Genomic DNA, 26,671 nt, shown 5'->3' with positions numbered 1-26,671 from the left:
ATTGAGACCATTTTAGCAAGTATCCCACAGCCGAGGGTTTCATCCTTTTTTTTTTCGTCAGTGTTCCTTTGTCAGCTTAAACATTCATTTTGTTTAGTACTTTCCCCGTAGCCATCTCGTTTTTCCATCAAGATAGACTACACTAAAGTTCCCACTGCTCTGTCGGCATTGAAGGAGCATCTACAGCACCTAAGTAATCACGTGAACGATCGTATTTCTTGCTGTTAATTTACGTGAACGATTCACACTGATTAAAAAAATCTGTTGTCTCTAGGAGTTCCTGTCGTTTTAATTGCTGCTTTCAAGTGTTTACGCCCCCAAGCTAAGCTGGAAGAAAAGTGACTAAAGCTGGAAATGATTTTGTTAGCTCGTTTTAGTCACTTGTAAAAACCGGCAGCACTTGAAAGACGTTTATGTGCCATTCAATAAACCAAAAACAACAACGAAAACAAAAACAGGAATAAGCCCAGGAACTTGATCAAAGAAACTCATTAATCTCTTTGGAAGGAATTAAAATAATCGATTATCCAACATTGCATAACTGTAAAAGCTTTCACAGTAAGCTATAAGTTAATTTTTACAGAAGTTTTGCGTACAAGATCAAATCCAAGATTTCTTCATGAAAAATATTAACAACTTAGATAAGGGGATTACTCTTAAAAGCAAAGCCGAATAGGGAGAGAGAGAAAAAAAAAAAAAGAAAGCAAAAACAAGACGGAACAAAGAGCTTTTTGTGCCCCTTGTGGGGCTTTCATGCGGATGTGTAATCTTTGGTAAACGAGACACCGGAGATTGAAAAGAGACAAAAATCATCAAACTTAAATTCATTACTGTATGCAATGACCATGACGTATTTAAGAAGGCATGTTACTTTGTTTCCAAAGATCTTCGACGTCATCTTAGCGTTCAATTTCAGGGATACACGATAGCATTTTCGAGAAGTTAGAGTTCAAAGCCTATTTTTGCGTGCCAAAAGCTATATGTACGTCAAACAAACACAAAACTTAAATTGACAAAACAATTTTATTGCTTCAACATATAAAAGCGCATAGGGAGGTATCGTTCCTTGTATATGTTTTTCGTAATAAATAAAGTTTAAGCTTGTAAAAGTTAGAATATATAAAAACCAGCCGTGTTATAGAAAAAGCTTCAGTGTCAGGATAACTTGTCATCTGGCGTCTGAAATATTGTGTCCGCGGTTTCCATAGTTTCTTCAGTAGATTCTTTAAAGTAAAAAAATACGACGACGATTTTTAAAATTATTCACACACACTGATATTTTAAAGCTTGTATCTCAGATGGATATAATAGCAAACAGTTCCATTCTGAGACATACAGTAAAAAACTCGCATAAAAGAACAAGGGATTAAGAACCTCCAGGTTGAAATTTGGCAAAAAGGACACATTATACATAAGAACCTATTCAGCCTGATAAATTTCAACTGGTTCTTGTATATAATATAAGGATATACTGGGCACCAGTTAGAGTAAAAATTACTGGGTCAGGATAACCATGTCATTCTAAAATCAATTTTATTTATTGGAATTTTCGTGCTCTTTGTCCTTTAATTTTTACAGCACAGTGAAAGTGACACGCAGCAAGTAATCTCTGTAAAATTACAAATGTATGCAAATGTATAAATCGAATTGTTTCTCTTGACAATACCGGTACGTTGTGCAACCAACGAGAACGTTCGATGTTGTCACCTTGATTTCAGAGGATGGAGTCAATTAAGAACGCAGCGTCAGTTGTACAATACAGTGCATAATTTCCAGACAGAATTTAAGAACATGTTAAGAAAATATCACCGCGCACCGGTGGCTAAGTTCGTTGAGCACCGGGCTGTCACGCGGGAGGTCGTGAGTTCAACTCCGGGCGGACCAACACTCAGGGTCTTTAAATAACTGAGGAGAAAGTGCTGCCTTTGTGACTACATCTGCAAATGGTTAGACTTTTAAGTCTTCTCGGATAAGGACGATAAGCCGGAGGTCCCGTCTCACAGCCCTTGTTCATTGAACTCTGTTGGACGTTAACAGATCCCACCCACTATTCCAAAAGAGTAGGGAACGGAGTTCCGGGTGTTGTGGTTTGACCTTTCCAGCACGTGGTCGAATTGGTAGGATTAGCTTGAAGGACTTCTGTGTGAATGACACCACAATTGTGTATAACAGCCATAAGTCAGGCTACTTAGCCAAGTGCTGGAACCTCACTCAAACTCAACTCAAAATCAGCTTGAGGCTGATTTTTCACTTAGTATCCAATATATAAGAACGGCTTCAGCCTGACACTGAAAAACATTGGTTCTTTTATGCGGGTTTTTACTGTAGTCGAAGTAAGCCACTATCATATTATCACGTCGCTCTCTATTTCTGCAATGTGGTACCTCGCGTACTCGCTTGTTACTACGATTCTCGATTGAGTCCGGCTCTGGGAAGGTTCGCGACAAGGTTTCAACGTTTGAGTTACCATGTTGTAAACAGTTGTGTAAATGGCAATTTGCTTCGTATCCAAGAGTAACTTTTAAGGCCTTGACGTCATGAGCGATGAAGCCCGCCAAAATCTACAACGGTTAAATCAAACTGGTGACCGTTACCAGTTACATGACGTCGAAACCCGAAAAGTTACCCTTGGAAACGAAGCATGTTGCCCTTGACAACATGATAACTTAAACGCCAAAACTTTGTCACCAAAGTTTCCTAATGTCATACTCAACTGAGAATCGTAGTAAGCGAAAAAGGCCTCGAGTATTTTTTTTATCGCTAAGATAAACCTGTCCACCCATAGCAAACATATTTGCAAAAGTCTTAGGTTGAGACTGTTTTTTCAATACCCTGTAAAAGATGGTAATCAGCTATGAGTGACAGATGATTTCTCCTTCCACCGAGCTAGTGGATCTCCCCAATTCATGGTGACGACACAACCTTGAACAAATCTTTTGAAAACTAGCCACAGAGCAATTTTTTTTATCTCAAATGGGACCAGAATGGTGCTAATGCTCAAAAGCTCTCCACTTTGCTTGCGCAAATGGAAGGTGAAGAAATGTCTGCTATGGGCGAAAACATTTATCTCAAGAAACAAAAAAAAAAAAACAAAAAGCGTGAATTTAGGGGCAGCATTGTTTTGTACATATAAGAGTCATTATTTAGTACCTCAGTGATGTGCGCTACCCTGACTTTCAAATGACTTTAAACAAACTCGCTGTCTAGAGTAATTGTTTGATATCAGCGCAAATTTCCAATTTCCTCACCTGGCTTGGCAGAATCTGTCTTCTGGTCAACTGCCTTGGATTCCGGGTTTTGTCGAAGGGTTGGAGTCAAATTAGGCACCAGTCCAACTCCAAGAGCAGCTCGCAGACTTTCAACCGATGTCACGTCCTCCGGGCACACCTATGAGAGTGTTCAATGTGTTATCTTTCCGTCCAATAATCCACATAAGAGTAGAGTATACAGGTAATGGAAAGATAAGGAAAAATTTCCTGGGATCCTACCTGAGAGGTGAGATTTTGGAGATTTTCAGTCAAACGATCCGCTGAAAGTAGAAAGTAAAGAATCATTATTTACGGCAACTGACTCAAAAGAGCTAACAAAATCATTTTAAAATTTTTCACAGAAAAAAAAAAATTCCTTCGATCTGACGATTTATGGGCGGAAGAATCAAGGACTACTAACTATGCAGGAATATTTCTCGTGAAACTTAACTAGTCAGATTAAATCTCATTGCTTTGTTTGATTTTATTTCTGCGTCTACTTTCTGTAGAACGGAAATTTAAAAATTGGTGCCGGGAAATACAATCACTTAATTTCTACACTTGTCTTGAACACATCCCAAGGGCCACGGTGCATATTGCAGAAGTTAAATATCCTCTAAAAACTAAACGAAAACCTTTCCTGGCTAAGAATATTTAACAGAGGCTGTGCGAACGAGATTGCGCAGGCATAAGCTCAACCAACATACGCAACCTCAATGGCGTTTTATTCACCAGCACCTTTATGCTCTTCCTCCCTTCCGACCCTGAGCTCCGTTTACGGGGCAAAAATACACAAGCGACAATTGGACTAAAACAGGAGCCCGTGAGTAGGAGCTTCCCTATGCATTGTATCCTTGAGTCAAACTTTGCGTTTATCTTTTTATTTTTAGAACTAACCCTTCAGCAGGAGACTCAAATTTACATCAATTTAAATCAAGTAAAGCTATGATCCTCGCAGTTATGAACACAATTTTGGCAATTGCGTAGAGAAGCGTGAAGATTTCAGGACTTCAACGGGGTTTGAACCTCGTTTGTGACCTCGCGATTCGGTGCGACGCCTTAACCAACTGAGCTATGAAGCCACTGACGTTGAGAGCTGGTCACGGGTTCAAACCCCGTTGAAGTCCAGAATTTTTCAGGCTTCTCTACGCAATTGCCAAAATTGCGTTCATAACGACGAGGATAATAGCTTTACTTGATTTCATATCCGCAGTTCAATGTCTTTTATATATCATTTCATCGTTTTACATCAATTTGCAGACATTGTTTTCGCTATTTTTGTCATCCTTTGACAATAACATTTATTTTGACTGGCCATTCTAAATGGTGCGTGCAGAGCCTACTACCTTGTGTTAAAACGGAAGGTTTTAAAAGCTAGTTTTATTAATAGACTCTATTTATACACTTTTACCTTTTAACTAATAATATTAACCATGTAAATATAGGTATGTATTTTTATTTATATATTCAAGAGACATTCATGGGTTCCTGTCTAACATAGATTAGTTATGGGCCAAAAACCCATAACTGCTTAAATAGTGCATCTCAAAGAAAAAGAAGAGTCTTGCGTCGGTGAGATGATGACAATGAATGATGCTCACATAGCGGTATTGTAACATAGTCCCTAAAAAAAACCCAAGGGAGATCTAGATGCAATAGGAATGCCTCCTCCCCAGGTCTCCTTGGATGAGAAACAAATTAAAATGGGAGGAAAGGGCATAACACTTCCATTTGCATACAAATATTTCATTTTTGTTAGAACACCTGAAAGAAACCAAATTCACGACAAGTTGATGATCCTGCGTACGCTGTTTGTGCTTACGCTTGGGTCGCTGGTGAAAACCAAGCCTTAGGAATTAGCGAGGTATTCGAAAATTCTCACCTATGATCTTCTCTTGAGCGGAAGGTCGGATAGCACCCTCAGGGGTGGGGCCTCCTGGACCCTCTGGTCTCTGGCTCAGGCGCATGTTCTGCACCTTCTGAAGATCATCCAACAGTTTCTCATTGGTTTGTAGCTTGTCTTGAACGTCATTAGAAAGCAACGAGCTGTTCGGTGGCAACAAAAAGTCTCATTAACACCAACTTTCCACAACTTGTTTTTAAGGAAGTCGAACTTTTAAAAACCTTAACTTCTTAAAGCTGACACGGTAATCGATATACCAAAATAAAATATGGAACCTGAACATCTATTAGAAGACAATGATTTAGAAGGCGCAAAAAGAAAAAGAAAAACAAGCAAACCTCAATGACCCTCCAGTCAGCGTTTCACCTGAAAGAAACAAAGCAATGTATAAACAAATGGATAGATTCTTAGGTCCGGTTGGTGAAAGCTTCAGCACCCGGCACATAGCCTGACTTCCTGGGCCCGCTTGTTCAAAAGCCGATTCACGCTAATCCTAGATTAAAAATTAACCGAGGAATTTCTTAATTTCTCTACTCCCAAATGTTGTTCAACGCTGATATTCGGCAAAACTTTACATTAGAAGAAGTTCTTCTTGAAAAACAAAAATAAGCAAAAGAAACTTACACCAAAAATTTGAAAACATGAAACAAAACTTTACGCTAATCCTGGATTAAATTAATCGACTTTCGAATTTAACTTGAAAGCATATAAGCTCTTTCGGATAACCAATTTAACGACCTGTAACCAAACTCTGCTGCTATGGCAATTTTTCGCACTTTTCACTTTTTTATTAGTTTTGAAATACAGGAGAACTGACCAAAGTTTGGTCAACGACTGGTAAAGGGGAGAGAATTGGTTTCACCATTTTGCATCGCTTGTTTCAACTCTGTAAAGACACTAGTAGTCCCCAATTCACGTACAAAATAGTTTATGGAAGAAAGAGAAGTGATCGTCGCACTTAGAGCGGTTTTCGAATGAGTGTCGTAAAACCAAAACCAAAGTAATTACTTTGGCCAATCAAAAAGGACGGAGACAATCCAGTAAACCAATCAAAACTCAAAGTAATTAAACGTAGCCGACACAAAGCGCGGGAAAATGTGCACGCGCAAGCCACGATTGATTTTGGTTTCACTTCTGATTGCTTGAAAAAGTGGCGCGAGAACTTTGAAACAATCACTCAGTGAAGTAATCATAAACCAAAGTAATTACCTAATTACTTTCGACACTCAATTGAAAACCACTCTAACTGGACAATTTAAGCAATTTATAGACGACACCTGGAAAATTCACACGGCTTCAACGGGATTCGAACCCAATGACCTTTGAGATGCCGGTGCAATGCTCTTTCAACTGAGCCATGAAGCAACTCAGTTGGGAGCAGGTCAATTTGTTGGGCTTACTGTGTTCCCGTGAACTGAAGGACTGATGAATGAAAGAATGTATACTAATTTGAAGTGCAGGTTACAGACGAAAGATAGGGCTGATCGTCACACTTAAATGGCCCATTTTCAAGCAGTTGTCACTTTATAGACGTCAACTCAGTACTGAACGCGGTGGTCGCAGATCATCTTACAGCTTTTCCTGTGTTGCAACTTCAAGGGACCTCCACTCCGTCAAAAAGAAAAAAAACTTTAAACAACTGAAAATAATGCTTTCAATCAAAATTGTTCGAACTTTTCTCAAAGAAAGTTTTTGTATACGAAATATATAATTTCAGAATCGCTTGCTTTTGTTGTCAAATTTCCCGGGAGTCGCCATGTTGAATAATCGTGACATGTAATGGTTGCCTTATTGTTACAAAATAAAAGTTACAAGGGCAACCTTAACGAGTCACAATTATTCCAGATTGGTGTATTAGGGATATCTTAAAGTGAAAATAATGAATTCAATTTTCGATTCTACATTTTTCTTATACAAGCACTTTTGCCGAAAAATTTTCGAACAAACTTGATTGCAAACGTTTTTTTCCTCCGGTTTAAAGTCATTCCTTAGTAGGAGTGGCGGTTTCTTTAACAGTACCTTTGGAAACTTTTTTTTTGCAGCAAAATATGTTTGCGACAAGATGGGTTCAGGCTACTAGACTACATCGGAGATACCTGGTCTTAGAAAAGAAACATCAATCCCTTCGTCAGCGAGAGATAACAGCGACTGAAAATCAATCTTTGTTCCATCTGTAAAAAATCACAACAAATGTCGGAAAATCTCCATGCCTCAGTTGCTCAACTTAAAAGGGTGGATCGGCGCTATCGACCAAAAAATTCAGTATCCAGAGGATCACTCAGTTTATTTTAGTGACCATGTGCTCATCACCTGGATCACGATTTTGTCTGCCGGATAGCGTGATTCACCTTAAAAACAACCAAGGCAAAGTCAAGGTCAAATTCAACACTAGGACCAAATCATACCAACAGTTGAAGCATTTGTTGATGTGGTGGTCGTTGAGATCTGTTGGGAGAAAGATGGGAATTAAAACTTGACCTTAAAAGTAACTTAAACCAACATCTGGCATTAAACTCTCACCGGTTATCATGAATCCCCAAATTTCGCTTTCGCCTAGGTGGATACCTTTTTTTTTTCGTTGTATTCCACAGAAGTTGACGTGCAAATGAAACAAAAAAACTTTCCAAAACGATTTTCTATTGCGCAGGAAAACAATTTGCTGCTCTTTATAGTTGCTTGGGAACGAATTGGCAGAAAGCACAAAAAAGTACTTGTTTGGTATCAACCAATATTTGCCTCGATCTAAGTCAGTCCAGCCGCCCGCTGAGTAGGGTTGTCCACATTATGCTCACAATTTTCACTATTATGCTAGTTCTTTATGCTCAAAAAATGTTACTATTATTCTAAAAAAATCCCACTATTATGCTCCAAAATTTTCCCCCCGATCACTCATTTTTTACATAAAAATATAAGTCCCAGACACCCATTCACCCCACGTGGCCACTTCCGTTTCCTGTGGTGAAGTCTGGGGCAGTCGATTGTCACGTATATTTCTCCACAGCAAATCAGGAATCCCAATTTCGAGATTGTACCTAATTCCGATGTATTTAAGTATTCTTTTATTTCTTTTCGATATTTTGACATATTTCCGGGAATTTTTCTTACTATTATGCTGGCGTAATTCTCGATGCTCATGCCTCACTATTATGCTCAAAATTATGCCGGCATAATGTAGACAACCCTACCGCTGAGCCGAAAAGTTGATGCCCATTCTTCCCTCGGTTTTTCGGCTCGGCTGACTTAAAAGGGACTCCTAGCAGTCTAACCAATACTGACAACCAGCTAAGATGCTGTTACAAATTTAAATCATTTAAGGATGTTCGCGCCAATTGTTTCTGCGCATCCTTACTGCGCACGCAAATGCACACGCCGCGTCATACACGAGCGCGCGCGCTAAGTAATAAAATGAGAACTGATAGGGCAAAAGGCCATTGCTATAGCTTTGCCTGGATTTAACGGTCTTGGACGTTCGGTGACCCCTATTTTTCTTTCCAGAAACGGATTTTATTTACAGTTATCTCCACGTTATCCCTTTCTTTAAGGGAACCTCACCAGTTGACTAAATTCACTTAATTAGTCCACTTAAACAATATTTGGCAGAGAAGATTTCACTTCAAAGATTTAATTGCAATATATTTGGGTTTACAGACACTGGCCTTATTCGATAACGATGCCCGATTTTGTCACATTTTGGGTGTTTTTCCGGACATGTTCTCTCCAAAACGAAGTCGGTGACCCCCCATTTTTTTTACATTTCTGACATAACTAACTCATCATCTTACAGTGGTAAAAGTTTCAGAAGAAAATCAATGTTGAAAAAATTTCGCGCGAACGTCCTTATGCGGGAACAAAAAGAAAGAGACTACAACCCAGGCGATATCGTACCTTTGAATTGGCCGCACTTACAGCAGCTACCACGTGTTTTTCTGCCGGACCCTGACTTGACTGCAAGACAAATAAAAAAAAAAACGCAAGGATCCATATTAAATATTAAAACACCTTCAAGTATGTGGAAAAAGGCAGCAAGAACCTAAAATGACTCAAATGAGCCCTTTGCAGGATAGTGATCACGTGGTACAAAAACCGCCATATTGAAACGCAAATTGCCCACTGGGACATCTAAAACAAAGAAAATTTTGATTAGTTGCTTTGTTTTCGATGTCCCAGTAGGTAATTTGCGTTCCAGTATGGCGGTTTTTGTACCATGTGATCACTATCCTGCAAAGGGCCCATTATCGTTTTACCACTAACCTTATTTTCGGCAGTCACAATGTTCGTGATTTTCTGTGTATTCCCGGTCTCCTTCGCTTGTTTTTCCTCTTCTGCTCTCTCCTTCTAAAAAAAAAGGATAAACAACGAAAATATCCACTTTGGGCATAAGCACGACATTCATCCACAACACATCTTAGACGGCCATCCCATCCTTCCTCCGCCCAATCAAAAAGACTGATTCGGCAATCGAGGACGACATACAGCAAAGTAATTTTGCAACATACCTCAGCCATCACTTTCACGTACTTAGAGTGCGCGCCTTCAGTAAGAGCATCCAGTAATCTGTCTACTGCTTCATGTGAAAATGATGAAGCGTCCTTCACGAAGACTTGAAGACTGCGTGTTCATAAAAGGAGAAAACATAATTAACTTACAGTAGTATCCTTACAGAGTTAAAGACCTCTTCAGGCTTGCCAGTTTCCGAGCTATCTCACCTCAGGATAAAATCCTCTCGGCACCGGCACACTACGAAGTGTTTCTATGAGAAGGCGAGCTACCCAAGTTGCGGCCGCCGCCTCGGTCCGGCTGGGATAAAAGATTGAGGGAGCTAAAGCAAGGGGCTTTCTTGAGTCACGGCTGGAAGAGAACATTTTGTGTGACTCCGTGGCTCAAAAATCCTCCGTTAAGAACCCTGCCGTCAACTAAGTACTCTTATAGAGGCCGACAGCACCCATTGATGACTGACCTCTTGGCATAATGAATGCCGGTGTCATCCCCGTAGGTACTGTAGAGCAAATCGGATTCCTCTTTGGTTATAGTTGCCCTGGACGAGTCATATGACGGAGCGAATGACCCATAGGGTCCATACATCAGATAAGACACTGAAACGAGAAACAACAGAACAATAAAACAGTATGTAATGTAATATTAATATTAATATTAATAGGCAGATGAAAAGCTAACGGACGATACCTCGCTGACAATGAACTATGATTTAAGGAGCCAAAGGATGAAGCAGTGGGAGCAGAAAGCTCTTCAACAACTCAAGCCACATAATTAGCCAATCAGAGCTTGCAAGAATTTTCCCGAGCTATAAGAGCTGGTTGCACTGTTTGATTCGAATTACGATTGGTTGGTTTAAATACTTGCATCTCTTCTCATTGGTCAATGCGATTGAATTAGGTTACGGTTTTGCGAAACTCGATTGGAAACGACTTTTTACCTGGAGTTGCCTTATTCCTTTTATCCTCTTTAAAGCCAGCAGTCGTATGCGAGCCGGCTGCCACTTTGCCAAGAGATGCACCCAGGTTTACAGGCTGGTACTCAGGCACTGGCAAGAAACAATAAAATCCACATTAAACCACAGCAAGTAATTCAAGGTTCATTTCATTTCAAACACAACTGCCGAGAGCAAAGCAAGAACATGCACGGAAAGTTGTTTTTTGTGCCTCTCAGATAATATGCGGTAAAAATTGACCAATTTTGCGGACGGAACAGTACGGATCGCTTGACTATAATCTATGGCGTGCTTCCCCTCTCGTTTCAGTTACCCGGCAAGCAATGTTATAAACATTTACTTATCTCTTTTTTTCAATTTCAACTTATCGCCCAAGGGCGGCTCTCCAAACAGCCACTAAAGGGTATTTACATTAGACCGGGACGAATTCAGACCGATATATATATATATTTTTTAATAATTATTATTATTTTTAACAACATAAAACATAATACACTACTTAACAAACTTAAAAGAAGAAAAACGTTACAAACAGATTACAATATTACTTCACAGTGATCGATAAGTGCATGGGTACCCACAGTTACTAAGAAAAAAAAAATAATAATAAGCTTACATGTACACATACGACTAAAACAATAATTAAGAAATGTAAACACATATATAGATATAAAAAGCAAATACTTGGTTTAGGTTCGGTTTCTGGTCCCGTCAAGGCACTTAAAAAGAATTTCCAGATTCAACGGGTCCTGCACTTAAACACTTTTTGGTCTATATCTTCGGCCGTCTATGTACAATTTGTCATAATTTAGCTTTGCCTCGCGACCCTCTTTCTTCGCTTCTTTCATAACTTTGACCAGTTCTTTCCGTATAGCAACAATTTCTTGCGGAAAGTCTTGTGAAATTCCGAAGCCCGTGCCCGCTAATTTGTAAGCATTGGAAAGAATGCGCTCTTTATCCCTATGAAAGCTGAATTTTACAATAATTGGGCGCGATTTGTTTTCTTTCCTCTTACCAAGCCGGTGTGCCCTCTCAATAGAAATATCATTAGCTTCTTCTCGCATTTTTAATTTTTCTTCCAAAAAAGCGAAAACCAAATCTTCTGTCTTAGCGGTAGATTCTTTCTCTTCATCAGGAATGCTGTAAAAGATGAGGTTATTTCTTCGACTGTGACTTTCCAGTTTTATAGCACGTTCCTTCTCAAAGGCGACAGTTTGAGTTAGCTCTCGAACATCTTTGGTAAGCTCGGATATGGTTTTCTCCTGAGCATTTGCTCGTTCAGTTTGTTCCTTAATTGACTGATGTGCAAACTCTAAGCTTTCTTTTAGGGTAACATTTTCTTTTTCCATCTGGCGCTGTTTTTCTTTGATTTCTTCAATTTCTTGTATTCGGGCTGAAGCTACATCCAATTTGCGATTGATGTCTGCGAGCGCCTCCGCCATGTTGTTACAAGGATCTTCATCCGTTTGGGAGCCTGTTGTAGTTCTCTTTCGTTTTGCGCGACCGAAATCATCGTTCCCCTCATGTTCACTCATTGTGCCTTAACGTATGGACGTCTTTCAACACATTTGTTCACAGAAAATTCCCTAAACTCGAAGGTGTTTCTCAGAGCTCAGAATGTAACGTCCGTTCACTTTGAGAACTCGTCCCAATCCCCAATTCAGACCGATATGAACTTGTACCAGTATGAAATTTTTTGCATCCCTTTACATGAAGCCGGGACGAAATGCTATCTTTTGTCTAATAAATAAATCGCTGACCCAAAAGCATAAAAGCTTGACATTTCTAGACCCGGTCTGAGATTTGATGTCATTCACATAAGAACGGTAGGAACTCAGACAGGTACGAGAGTTTCTCATCTCGGTCCAGCAACCGAGACGAAGTCAGACCGGTCTGAGTTTATTGTCAGGTCAGTCTAATGTAAACGCAAAAAAAATATATATATATATATGGAGGCCGATACGAATTCATGCCGGTCTGAGTTGGTCCCGGTCTCAAGTACATAAGGAGCTTTAGCAGGCGCGTTTTTGAGATGCGGACGGCAACCGGAAGTGAGAATCTTTTCTCCATTGCAGATGATTAGTATAAAAATCTGGAAGACACCACTGTCCTGGTGAGCGAAATGTTCTGTTCTCTTCTCTTCTCGTCCGAGTCTCAAAAACGCGCATGCTTAAGCTCCCAATTATCCCCTAAGAATAAAGGAAAGGTTTACCCATTCGCCACCAGAGAACGAGAATTACAGAGCGATTTTACTCTGGCCAGGGCGAGACGACTTTACTAGCCGATTGGGTGAGCTTTAGCTGCGAATGGGTTAAAGTACGCACGACGTTAATATTCTAATAGACCCTTCTCCAAAATGGCGGCAACGGATTTGAATGAGTTAAAATCGAACTGAATGTAAAATTGATACCAGAAATAGAAAGAGCACCTTTCCTTTAGTAACCCTACAAAGTTTCAGTGTTTTAGGTGTTATATCAGCTGAGAAAATGTAATTTGAAATTTGACAAATTTATTGACGTTTGTATGACTTGGGGTATGCGACATAACCTACCCCCAATAATACAAACGTCTGTAGTGAAATTTTTCATTTTTTCACATACATTTTCTCAGCTGATATTACACCTGATATGCCGAAACTTTGCAGGGTTGCTAAAGTAAAGGTGCTCTTTCTATTTCTGGTATTAGTTTTTAATTTTAAGTTATTTGAATTTCCGGCCGCTATTTTGGAAAAGGGTCTATTCTATCTTACAAACGTTCGTTGCGAATAATCTAAATAGCCTCCTTTCAAGAGTGCACAGGAACGAGATATGGAAATTAATACTTTTGAGTGTTAGCGCCAAAGTGGTATGATTTGAATAGCCTCCCATTAAGAGGGCACAAGAAACGAGTTTACAGAGGACGAGATAGCCTACGTGTAGCCGTACCCTCCCCCCCGGGGTACGGCTAAGGACAAGACGGGTAGGGGACGGGTATTCCCGAACATCTTCTCTGATGGTTGTAAAAACGTCACTGAATGGATTACAGTTCGAGCGACATTGTTGTCCACAAATACAGTCAACTCCCGCCTTGCGCACACCTCGCTATTACGGACAGCGGCTAAATCCCCGGCGAAAGTTACAGGCGTTTGACTGAAATAAACTCCCGCTATTACGGACTCTCGATATTACGGACTTACGGATACTTGATTCGGTCCCAACGTCACAATTTTATTGTTTTCTCTCTCATTATAGCGGACACCGAGCAGCATCTTGGAATATTTGCACACATATCAAGTCTATTTTTTCTGCTTTTTTGATTCATAGAGGGGAGGTTAAGGTTGCTAATGAATTTAGTCTCTTTGGCGACAAAGTGGGGGAAGTTGCAATTCAAAGGAGAAGTACACAGAGCCGATTGGAACGATATTTCAAGACAATGTGATCGCTGATGCAATCAATAGCTGATGTCAAGGTTTTTCCTTGAAAATAATTTTTTTTAGAAATGTAGATTATTGTACTTCAGTACAGTAGGAAACCAAAACGATGAACGTGTGGACGTTGCTGCAACATACGATGATTGTTTTTTACGTACTTTGTACTGTACACAAAGGGTACGTAACTCCTGTTCTGTTCTGCTCTATTTGTAAATAAAGTTCTGACGCTCTTTACGTGCCCCCCGTTATTACGGACTCTCGCTATTACGGACATTTCCGCCGACTAGTTACCTTCAGAATCAACGGGATTTACAACCGCTAATGTTGTAGTTCCATCTTTATTTTTCCGGAGAAAGCCAACCTGTGATAAAATGGGCAACAATATTTTGACAACTTGGCGAAAATTCTGTTTTCAATTCACTTTGAATGGGGGCTTTTGTTCCAGATGTCTTGATTAGCGCGTCGTTCAATAAGGGAATTTCAAAAAAACGCTTTAAACCAAAACTCTTTGGCATAATTATCTTAATCCGGTAGCTTTTTCTTTTCTTTCGCACTTTCGAAAACGTTGCAGGAAGAGTTGTCGAGTGCTACACACGCTTTGCGTGGCATTTCTTGTTTCCAAGTTTCATGTCTTGTTGCCTATCGGGAGAGTTGAAAACACTGACCCCCAGTCCATGGACTAGTCACCGATGGACTACCCCAAAAATACTACTTCAAGTGAGTACTATTGGTTGTAATTAAGCAGCATCACAATTAGTGCTACGCCTAAACACCCATTTTAAATGGCGTTGGTCAACAATATTTAAGTCTAAGCACCCATTTTAAAGAGGTTAGCTTTCGATAATTGTTGTGATGGTCGATTACTAAAGTGAAGTGAGACTGGTGCAATTCCCGAATTTAGTCGCATGTGGCCGTGCGGACGAAAATAAACTAGATGCTTCTATGAAGCATACACTGGCTTGCCTGTGGTTCGTGCTACAGAAAATCAGAAGGCACTGAATTGTGTGGTATTGAAATACAGCATTCCAGTCTCTGAAGAATAACAAATAAAAGAGAAGCGAGAAACATTGGCTTCTGGGCTGACATGTTGATAATTTTCAAGTTCCCTCACAACTTCTTTTCACCACAAGTGTGCCCTATGAGCATCCGAAAACTTTGTAATACTAAACTTCACTGAAGTCAAGCCCTGTTTCGCGGGGTTAGTGTTGGGATGGGAGACCAAAGCAATAAACCCCTCATAAAAAACAGAAACATCTGACAGAAAATACTATTAACGCTAACAAATGCGAACTCAGCAAGGTACAGATTCTGGTAGCTTGCTTTATGCAAAACAAATATTGATGAAAAAGCAAATAAATATTGATACACAGTTTTCAGAGAGAGCAGAAGGAAGTTTCCCGGACGGTCGATCGAGAATAAAATATTTACGACATGAAAACAACATTAATTTTGAACCGTGAATATAAAATTTAAAAAGTTACGATCAGCGACAAACATTTTGGGAGATTTTTGCTACGTTCAAGTAAATTGCAAAATCGAAAATTTAACTAAAGGCATCCGGCTAGGCGTACATCTCTGCGACTCGATACCGCTTGCACTAACTTTAAGATCAGGAACTTTCTTCTTCAGGAAACTTTCACAGTTCTGTGCTTCTCTCCTTTGGCATTTGGTTGCAGTGCAGTTCATATCATGATTTTCACATATTTGTTCATTTAGTACACATTTGTTCTCAACATATAAACTTTCTTTCAGTTTGCGGACCAACCCCGGCCAAAACAATCGCTCAACAGCATCTTTTAGTGTGGGTCTACCGCAAACGGCGTGTGCATAAGTGAGTTGTTTGAGCGTTCCGAGGAAGAAGCTTAATACAACAAAAAGCAATATGCTCACAAACGACATACTGTCATGGGCTACACACTTCGCCACAACTTGATCGCGCAAACAAATGATATTTGGTATGATCACGCTCAATCATATGGTTTTGCCTGTCAATAAAAGGCATTATCATACTTAGGATCGAAATTCTCCAATCACAATTAGCTATTTTAACAACTTGTTTCCTCAGAAGGACGTCTCTGCAGGTGCCCAATCAAAACATGACGACTTCTATCCACTTAGTGCTATAAATTCACACAAACCACCAACGCCTGTTTCCCTTCGTTTATTCCAGGAGGGGTTAGTTAGTGTCTGGCTATCGTTAGAATTTCTCGACTCCTGTCTGGTGTTGCTATCGCACACCCACTAAAATTCGCTCATTCCTGGTCGTTTTATTCCTACTCGTTTAGAACCAAACAACTACCTCCTAAATGTCAACACCAGTAAATGATCACGCAAACGAAGCCAATGGCGAGAAATAATATTTCAATTGAATAGCTTGAAATAAAATTTGCGCGAAATCTCTCTCTTTAAAAAAGTTAAAGAAATATAAGGGCCGTTTATACGAGAGAAAATAAAACGCGAACAGCCCATATAAATGATGCAAAATCTACGGTCACAGCTTTCTCAAGCCCCGGCTTATCCTGGCCTGGGAGTTTATACTCGTATAAATAGTTCCTTTCGCGTATTATGTACGCCGCGTCCAGAGTAAGCCGCGGCTTATTTTCTCTCGAATAAACGACCCTATTGTTGTTTTCTCAAGTTAACAATAACTTCATTTTACACAAGAGTGACTATACTGAAATCTTTTTCTGACCTTAATTAAAAACGATCGCCAGCTGTAATCATTTGCCAGAACAATCATGCCTACAAATTCCTGTCATCTTTATTTAATGCGTATTAAATTTCAACTCACTTATGCAAATTAGTTAAACTCGAATACTACACAGCACAATGAATCACAACAGTTGAAACATCTCACAAAAACCTTTTCCAGCATGACATTTATTGAAACTAACTAAATATTTGCTATTGGAGACAAAAAAAACCCTTTCTATTCCAATTCCGTGCATGCAAACAAGAAACAATCCGTCTCACAAACCATACGATATGCAAATAAATATATTTTTCAGTTCAAGATTGAACTCTTTCCTAAAGAACCTTTTCCAAAGCACAAAATAGACAACAACCTTTCTTTCCAATAATTCTTCACTGTCACATATTCAATTATTTTTTTACCTGAAAACTGTACAGCTTGACTGCAAATTAAATGCCAATTGCCAGACAAATGAGATGCCACTTCGGTAAACACTGTGATACATTCAAGACATTCGATTCCTTTTTTTTCCCACTTACTGTCAGTGTTCTACATACCAGCACAGTTTATAAAATAAGATTAGAAACAACACACACTTTCTCATATCCCGACTTTATCCGACCGCAATTGTTCTCGAAGACCATCCCTCGTCGCTTTTAAGATTCCAGATATTTATTTTCCCCGCCTGTTTCGTTATTCCAATTGACGTTCCATTCTTGATCTCATAAAGGTATATTTTTTCCACTAAAACGCCATCCCCGTTACCACGACTTTCGACGCCATTGCGGGTTTAATAATTAAACGTTCATCAGTGTGCACCAAGGAAATCTACGTATTCCCCCAGCCCCCTCAAACCTAACAAAATACACGGACAAGACTCTATGCACAAAGCCACTACTTAGCAGGGGAGTGACAGGCAAGACTTTTACCGACACGGAAAAAAAAAATAAAAAAAACACGAAACTAAACACAGATTCCAACTGGTTTGCCATACTGGCAATCCAGTAACAAGGTACATGCAATGTAAGTATATAATCAATTCAGTTCTTTCAATAGTACTCATTCGAAATTGTGTTCTTTTGAACACAATAATAGTCTATTTTAAAGTAGTGCATTTGGGTAGTCCATCATGGTAGACCAGAACCGAGGTTGCTGACCAGCGGTTTTCGTTAAAAACAATGGTTTGCTGGGGGTACTCAGTCTCGCGGGCTCAGAAAACCTGGTTGTGGTCATTGTTATTTAAGGTTTTTCGTAGTTTCATGGGGTGGGGGATCAGTGTTTTCAAATCTCTCGTTGCCTAGTCGTTTTCTCGCTTCACACGCCCTGTGAGGCTCGCGCGCTTCACACGCGAGGATCACGCTTACTGCGCTTCGCACCTTCCGAAAAATGGAAGAAAACGACTGTTTTGCAGTCTACAAGTAGAATGTAATAGTATATTCTCCGACATGTCTGGGCAGCGCACTCACAGTGGGGACAAGTATTTTGACCTCAAACTCGGAAGAATCTATTAATCACGCAGTCGAGAGAGCGTGTAGCACGACAAACATATACATTTTCATTTTTTCACAACTGCACTATGCACCGAGTTAACGAACCCATTTCAGATTTTCTGAACTTCGTACCTTGCTATTGGGATGTCTTGCCTCTAACTCAGCTGCCATTCTTCTTGAAGCCTCCTGAACTTGCGCGAGAAGCTTGCGACTAGCTGAAGTATGTTTTGATTCTGATCTGTGGGAATTAAGAGCAATAATACTAACTAACTAACCGAGTTCGAGGTCCGTACCGTAACCGACGGACCGAGTTTTTTTCCGTTGGTTTTGTGCGGGCCATAAATCAACGGGAACAAACGAGGATCCGTAATTTACAGTGCGCACCGAGAAAACCAGGTTAGTAAGATGTTTATTATATCTCTGTGGTAATCAGCCACGTGGGAAAGGTAGTTGAGGTCAAGCGGAAGGTTCGACTAGCTCCCACAAAGACTGCAGTGTCAAAATCCGAAAAACGAAATCTTCCTGGCTGTTTGAAATACATGTAGTTGCTTGCAAGATTCAAACAGTTTTACAAGTTTATGAAACAGAAACGACATGAAAACTTCATAGAGAATGTTTTATCGAAATCACTAAGCGCGTACTATCTGAGAGATACATGTATAATAATGCTGATTATATTAACAAAAAAAAAATTATGCAGCGCATTGTTCAATGATACAGAAAAGCTGATGAACAAACAGTTCGAGGGGGAGTTTTTAATAATGGCAAAAATGACAGGCATTGCATTCCTATTGAAAATACCAGTGAGATCACAGGCGCCCTCAAAACACAACGCAACGCAATTGAGTTGGTTGGTTCTCAACTCTGCTGCATGCAGTTTTTCTCAGGGTACTCCAGTCTTCCTTTTCGTCAAAAACAAACATTTGATAAGTTTTCATTTAATTTCGATTTGGTTTGATTTGAAGACTGTGCGTCAGGAAAATTATAAGGTACCCTTCTAGGATAAAGACGATTGTATTTTACTGCTGAAGACTGTGAAAAAACTGTATGCAATGCAAAAATGCTCAAGAACTCAAAAAGGCCACATTGATTTGTACGGATTGGAAGAGGCCGCTAATAGTGCTTACTTCTGCAAAATTTACATTTCTGCTCACTTTAACACCAGCATGCACATCCCTCCTTGTTAAAAAATAGAATTAATTAATTTTGCTCTCATGAAGGGATGATCCTCAAGGCATCCCCTCATAAATCTTTCTTGTGGCAGTTAAATCTACCTTTATTAATTTCATTTTTTAAAATAAAATAAAAAAACAACCTTGGTTTGATCCTCTTTGTTGCCTGCTGTATACTACTCTCCTCTGCATCTACTGTGTCAACATCTATTGGTTCATCAGAGCCACGCTCTTCTGATTCAAGCCCAAGATATTCTGGCACAGGATACCCAATACCACGATACATGTTTATTATTTTCTCCTAATAATAATGCAGGCAATAAAAGACATTGTAAATGATCAGACATTGTAACCTGGATTTTCGTATAAACCCAAGAAATCATAAAAAGGAATACTTTATTTTTACATAATATTAATTTCCATAAGGTCACAATAGTAGCAAGTATGATAAATACTGTAGGAAACAGACAACTTTTTTAAAAGACATGTTTCGGCATGCTTATGCCATCATAGTTTAATGAGTTCCTAAGTGTAGACGGGTAGACTTTATAACTGTTCACACTTAGGAACTCATTAAACTGATGATGGCATAAGCATGCCGAAACATGTCTTTTGAAAAAGTTGTCTGTTTCCTACAGTATAATATTAATTATATGGAAATGCAGTGTTAAGTATATTTGAAATGGCAATATCAAAAAGAGAGAAAAACTGGGCTTGTTATTCACACTGGTGGATGCAATCTTCGTACATGTACATTGTACAGGAATTATTGTTAAAGCCACGAAATTAATCTATGGCTTTATAAAAACTCTGTTCTCTGTATTAATCTCTTTATAACTGTGTGTTGGTTCACCGTTTCCTAAGAACTACATGTACAGTAATTGCAATTTTGAGATGCCAATATCAAATTAAATGGCTGGCTAGTTGAGAGAAACTATATTCGCAAATCTACCCAATACAAGAACACAATTATTTTCTCTTGACTAGCCACCACTATTATGCAGTATTTGCATCAATCTCAAACTCACAATAATTATTAGTTTTGTATCGCAACCCTAGATTACATAAACAAAACTCTTATCAGTTTGTTCCAGATCAACATTTAGATTCTCAACAGTTGCAGTACAGCTGTAAATGCTGTTTCTTATCAACAATTTAAAACATTGCAGAAATTAAATATACCATTTGTTCTGAAGATCTCCATTTTATCAAGAGCATAAGATAAGTTTAGATTTTAAAATACCAATATCTTCCAATAATAATTACTGTTAGGTGAACTGAATAATTAATTACATGTATGCCGATGCCAGAGCTTACCCCAGAAACCCATTCTACTGACACAATGTCAATTTCAAATTTTCATCCAATCATGGGAAAGTGAGACGACAATACCAAATTAAGCAAAACTGCATTATAGGAGGATTGCGATATTATTGTTTTCATGTGTAATTACATGTACCTGGGACAAGAGTTTTGATCCTGATTGCAAGAGCTTCTTTGCTGCCTTATAGTAAATTGTTTCTGGTGCATTATAAACCATGGCATTATTACACATCAGGAAAAAGTCATCCTGAAGATAAAAAAATGGTAAAGTGCTTATTTACATGTACATGTATATTAGACAGGATAATCTGCAGCCTTCCATGCAACAATACATGTACAAAAAAAAGAGCTTAAAGAATAAACATCTCTTCCTACTAGCAACCATAGAATTTTTCTTTCTTCCTACATACATGTATTGGTCCAAACGTTCTCCCTAGAGTTCAAGCTGCTCAAAGGCCCATCATTTAGAAGCTCCATTTTTGGTGATGAAAAATATTGATGCGCTCCACGTCAGAAGCATTTGATCAAGAGCGTCATTATACTGCTTGTATACATATTAGGTGGTTTTCATCTAATATTATTGCTGCCATGCTGGTGGATGAAAACAAAATATCTCTCCTTTAACTTCTCTTGTTCATCATCCACCAGTATTTGTACAATACACCACTGTTGCCTCAGTCTCAAGAGAATGGTTGGAAACCACCTATTGTGTAAACTTGATGTTCAATACCAATTTCACAACATGAAGTGTGAGGAGAGGAGGGGGGAGGGGGGGGGGGGGTGAATGATAAAATTCCTGAACCCTTCCCTGTAATATTTACACTTTCCCACGAAAATAGTAAATATTAAGTAATGTCCATACGATAATCATTCTTACTCTGAACTTTTCCAACGTCTGGTATTCTCTTGAATCAATCTTGTACTTCATAGAACTGAAGTCCATCGGGTGAGTGATGATATTAGAGTATCCTGGCGCTATTGTATCATTGACAGGATAAGCAAAAAACCCTTGTGTATCCTTCCTGTTTGGAAAAGAGTCCAGTGAAATCTAATTTTTTAATTTACAAATGCCATCATTCATCATTAATTATTTTTGTTCTCATTGCTACAAAAGGAGCCCCAATATAGGCCATCATATTGTACCTAATCCTTGATAATTTAATTTAGGACTGACTACAAACCTCTGAAGAGTGCGGTGTACATTTTCCAAACAAAGCTGCAAAGGCGAGAGCTCTGGTTCTCTTGAAAAGCCTGTCAGATTTAAAGTACAAGTCCTTGTGACCAAATTACATGTAATAATGAACAGGTTGGCAAAAGTAACAATGATTATTATTATTACATGTACAATGTGTATACCACACTTATTATAATAAGCAAATAGTGCATTCCACACATTCTAATTGGCAAACTCAGGGGTGAATGGCAAGTACAAAAAATTGAGAAAACCAAAATGGCTTCCCTTTTCACTTTGGTTAACCAAAGAGTAAATTTAATCCATAAACTTGTGGCACAGTACTACCAGTACTTAATTGTGGCTTGGTAAATATCCACCACTATTCACCTCCACTTCCATGAGTAATACAAGTAATAAATAATAATAATAATAATAATAATAATAATAATAATAATAATAATAATAATAATAATAATAATAGAGCGGTTTTCAATTGACTGTCGAAAGTAATTAGCAAATTGCTTTGGTTTTGCATTTCTTCACTCAGTGATTGGTTCAAAACCAAAGCCAATCATAGCTCATGCGTGCACATTTTCCAGCGCTAAATGTGTTGGCTACGTGTAATTACTTTGAGTTTTGATTGGTTTACTGGATTGTCTCCATCCTTTTTGATTGGCCAAAGTAATTACTTTGGTTTTGGTTTTACGACACTCGATTGAAACTCGCTCTAATAATAACAAATATTATTATTGTTAAACACTGACAAATTAATGACAACAGACAGATTAACTGACAATTTGAGCCAGGATGATAATTTTCGGTACATGTACGTAAACTTGGTCAATGTTAAAAGGTTACAGATGTACATCATATTATTAATAACAATATTAAACAAGTGCTTACCACTACTTTTTCGTCTTTCTGGGCTGTTTCTATACAGAAATGATAACAAGGAATTAAAACACAGCATTACCAATGTGTGAAATGAATAAGCCCACAGAGGAAACATTAAGCTAGAAGTAATCAGTGGAATTCACAGGTCAACAGTACAGCAGGATGAGTGATACAATGAATGTAATTAACAATTAGACCCATGAGGCGACACCAAATGGGCTATTGGCCTGTTGCCCTTAAGGGCAAAGGGTCTAATTGTATCACCCAACTAGTCGGACAGAAAAGGCAATAATTAAGTTGGAAAATGCAAGTTAGAAATATATTTATTTGGGAATAAAACCAAAGAAAGTGTCACGCTTTTCTCTACACGAAGACTATTACTAATAGTCCTCTAGCAGCGTAGTCAATCAAAATGCAGTATTTGCATTAGTCCACTAGCTGGGTGATACTAATAGTAGATAACCTTACAGTGTACAATGCATATGGGACCATCTACTGGTACACGTTGCTCCCCAACTTCTTTCATACAGTACACGACTGTGTTCTTTAATTTCCCAAAACAAAATTATATTGCTGTATTGTGGGGAGATAGGGCCTACAGTTTATCATTAAGCCAGAAAACCCACAACAGGCTAACAAAAGGAACAGACGCACTTGGCAGTCAAAATTTTCTGTTGAGCAGTTTTAAAGGTGGAGAATTAGCAATAATTATCCTTTTCTACACTCATCTCAAAACTTTCAAAATTATGATTATTGCATTGTTATCTTTATTCAAAACAGCAAATTAATAAAGATGTTAAAATTATTAGTACCTGCCCGGAGGCTCTATAGGCTTTATATATATTTTCTTGATTGGTCTATCAGGATCAGCAGAATTACCACTCCCTATTTCCAGTTCTTGCCGGTCTCTTTTCCTCTTGGATTTTTCATGGCTACTTATTGATGATGGTGAAGGACATGCCTGTAAAATAAAATTGCAGTTCTCAGTGATTTAATTGACTGTTAAAAAAAATATTAATGTTTACGTACATTGTAAATCTGCGTCATAAGGATAGTTGCTATTGACCTTCAACCTGCAAACATTATAATTTTTTTGAATGACTGGTTTTAGTATAATGACATACTAGGTGATTATTGAAAATTCTCTGCACTGATTGGTTGCACTCAAGGTGATTATTACACGATAGTCACCTAAGGATTTTGTCAAAAATGGCCGCAAGCTGTTTTGCTGAGGTGGCCGACGGAGCAACTACAAAATACAGTACCGCTCAGAATTAACCTAACAGGGAACGTTGAACGGAACGCGTTACATATTCGTTCAATTTCCGTTCTCTTATCCGTTCTATATCCGTTCTATACCCGTTCTGAATCCGTTCCAGCTCTGTTCTCTTGTGTTCCATTGGACGCGTTCCATGTAACGCATTTACAAGAAAAAGAACGCGTTCCTTTGAACGCGTTCACAAAAACCGGTAACATTCACTGCGAGATGAAGATGGGATTGTAACTTTGTCAAGCAGTTAGTCTTTTCCTAAAACGAGGTTTTTGCGCTAGAGATATAAAAAAAAAACAGTTAAATTATTGCAGTGATCAATAAGATTTCTTTTTCAATTGCGCAAAAATATAATATTTGATTGTATACAAAAAGTGAGCAAAACAAGGACAAAAGACGACTTACATGTACGCATAAATTTGGCCTTGCGCACGGTATTGGTTGTCAAACGCTTACCGACAATACCCGAAGTTTATCTGTTATTTCTTTGTTACAAAGTATTTATCTGGAATAATACCGAAAATAAAAGCTTGTCTATTATGTCTGCTGTTTATTTTGATACTTTCCTTGTGTTGATTTTGCTTTGTTAGCGGATCCGAAACAGCGCACTTTTAATTTCGTTTCTATCGTTTGTATCGCTTTAACTTTTCTATCGTTTGTTTGGTTCGCGGCAGCTATCGTTTGAAAGAATGGTAAAAAAGAAAGGTTTAAAGCGTTTTTTAAAGGGTTTCAAAGGTTTAAAGTTTGTACTTTGCGTGAGAGAATTAGTCACGTATTGTGTAAAAATTGTCACGTGCTAGGCAACCAAACTTGTTTAGTGAAGCAGAACGAGCCAGTTGTTTTGTTTGCCCGCATTTCACGGCTAGTAGAATTTTAACATGTATTTTCGGTAATGTACAAAAGAAATACCTTAAAGGAACGATTAAAGTGAAGGAAACCCAGTGTTTTACAAACGATTCAAACCGAACGAACCAAACCACAGATCAAACGATAAATTTATTTTTGGCGTGATGGTTAAAAATTTAGTGCAAAAACTAGTCGCGTAACGCTAGTTCTGGTTCTACAAATCTAAAGTACTCATTGTCTGTGGATGAACGGTATTATCCAACTAATGTGTATGTAAATTTTCAAGCCTCTTTGGCCATATTGAGAAAAAGAAAATATTCACACTAACATCTCAACCCCGTTCACTGCAACTGTTTTTCTCGCTGATTTGAAGTGCGGGTTTTTTTGTTTTGTTCTTAGTTGAAAACAGAAAGATATTTTGAAGCTTTCTCTTTACCAGCTAAATGCACATGAAATGTACTTTCCATCTCCGTTTTCAGATTATTACAGTTTCCCAATTGTAGTCTTAAAATCGAGCGCTTAATTTAGCGGCCTTGAACACCAATCCCTTTTTTAACCGGGCCGGGTGTCAAGCGACACGCGCCTAATGCTAACAAATGTAGACTTCACAAAGTACACGTAAATCTTGCTAAGCAGGGACGTTCTCTAGAACGCGTTCCTGCAGATGAGAACGTGTTCTAGAGAACAGGTTAAAGAGAACTTGTTTGTTCCATATCCCGTTCCATACCTGTTCTGTTGCTGTTTCATTTCTCGTTCAAGTTTCGTTCTGATCGCGTTCGCGAACGCGTTCCATGTTAGGTTAATTCTGAGCGGTACTGTACAGGGCCACACAGGGCCAGCACATGCAAATTAGTTAGAAGCTTTTGTAGAACGAGACACACAACAATGGGAGCTTTTGGTATTCAATGATATGGAAATAAGTGGCCCTGTATTCTGTAGTTAAGCGTGTAAGTCCATATCTTCAGTTGAGAATGACTTTGGGGGTGGAAACCAAGAATCCCGACACATGGCCTAGCACATGGCAAATACTGTATCAAAGGGAATAGGAGTGACAAGAGAAATTTATATTATTATTTGAAATGTTCATACGTATACATGTACACAATACTCGTATATAGTAAAAAGTAAATGGAACAAGCCATCTAGAATTATGGTATTACTGTGATTCCACTGAAACTTTAATGCATGGTTTCAATACTTACATTTGAGCCTGTCTCGAACTTAGTTTTTTTTCTTTCTTTGGACGCCGATCGCTTCTTCTTTTTCTTTTTAGATGAATGTTCTTTAGACCTGATTCTGTCAGGATTCACTGACGGTCGACTGGTGGTATTTGGAGCGTCAGGTCTTGTGGAGACCTTCTCCTGACGGCTACCAACTTTCAGCACTAGTTTAATAGGCTTCTCAGCTTTCTCAGCTTTTTCTGGCCTCTCAAATTTATCTATCAGACAAGAAAACAACCTCTAGGTACATTGTACAATGTCATGTTGTGGCCGCTCATGACCATGCAAGCAAGCCTTGTCAAATTATACAGTAACTAAACTATAATTATTGTTATTGCAAGTAATCACGCGGCTTAGACTGAAATGACGAGTTATTACCTTCAGAGGCATCAGTGCTTTTTTTGTGATGTTTCTTGCTCTTATGTTTTTTACCCATTGTTTCGGTGAAGAAATAGAAAAGTAATCGTTAACTACATCTCCGCCATCTTGACAATGGTGTCCCATAGCTCATAGCGATCATTTAATCAGGTAAACTAAATGGTAGCTTACATAACGTTTATACCGGTTCATACCCAGTCTAT

At 38.7% G+C, this 26,671-nt stretch overlaps 1 protein-coding gene across 2 annotated transcripts; it reads right to left on the bottom strand.

Annotated features, from left to right (window-relative positions):
- Positions 1-1,004: 1,004 nt before the first annotated feature.
- Positions 1,005-26,594, bottom strand: LOC137986335 (bromodomain-containing protein 7-like). 2 transcript variants are annotated; one of them, XM_068833514.1, is made up of 22 exons: positions 26,469-26,594; positions 26,073-26,308; positions 23,567-23,715; positions 22,764-22,792; positions 21,868-21,937; positions 21,564-21,708; positions 20,823-20,933; positions 19,507-19,664; positions 18,324-18,429; positions 14,301-14,370; positions 10,586-10,693; positions 10,109-10,244; positions 9,648-9,759; positions 9,403-9,486; positions 9,037-9,096; positions 7,557-7,596; positions 7,248-7,322; positions 5,490-5,517; positions 5,131-5,294; positions 3,489-3,529; positions 3,249-3,387; positions 1,005-1,223 (listed from the first exon to the last, which is right to left on the bottom strand). In XM_068833514.1, the coding sequence occupies exons 1-22, from the start codon at positions 26,524-26,526 to the stop codon at positions 1,156-1,158; spliced, it is 2,187 nt and encodes a 728-aa protein (XP_068689615.1). In that variant the 5' UTR covers positions 26,527-26,594; the 3' UTR covers positions 1,005-1,155. The 2 variants fall into 2 exon arrangements, with proteins under 2 accessions (XP_068689615.1, XP_068689630.1); XM_068833529.1 differs by having other exon boundaries at positions 9,403-9,483.
- Between the last annotated feature and the right edge of the window lie 77 nt (positions 26,595-26,671).

This window comes from Montipora foliosa, chromosome 1, assembly GCF_036669935.1.
Source record: "Montipora foliosa isolate CH-2021 chromosome 1, ASM3666993v2, whole genome shotgun sequence".
Classification (NCBI taxonomy): Eukaryota; Metazoa; Cnidaria; class Anthozoa; order Scleractinia; family Acroporidae; genus Montipora; species Montipora foliosa.
The sequence above is the reverse complement of the archived record's forward strand: the minus strand, read 5'-3'. Positions and strand labels throughout refer to the sequence as shown.

Coding starts and splice junctions, on each gene's coding strand:
- LOC137986335 (XM_068833514.1), bottom strand. CDS start 26,526: ATGGGTAAAAAACATAAGAGCAAGAAACATCACAAAAAAAGCACTGAT. Junction 23,716..26,072: donor AGTTCGAGACAGGCTCAAAT/GTAAGTATTGAA, acceptor TTTATTTTACAG/GCATGTCCTTCACCATCATC. Junction 5,518..7,247: donor TGTTTCTTTTCTAAGACCAG/GTATCTCCGATG, acceptor TGTTTCTTTCAG/GTGAAACGCTGACTGGAGGG.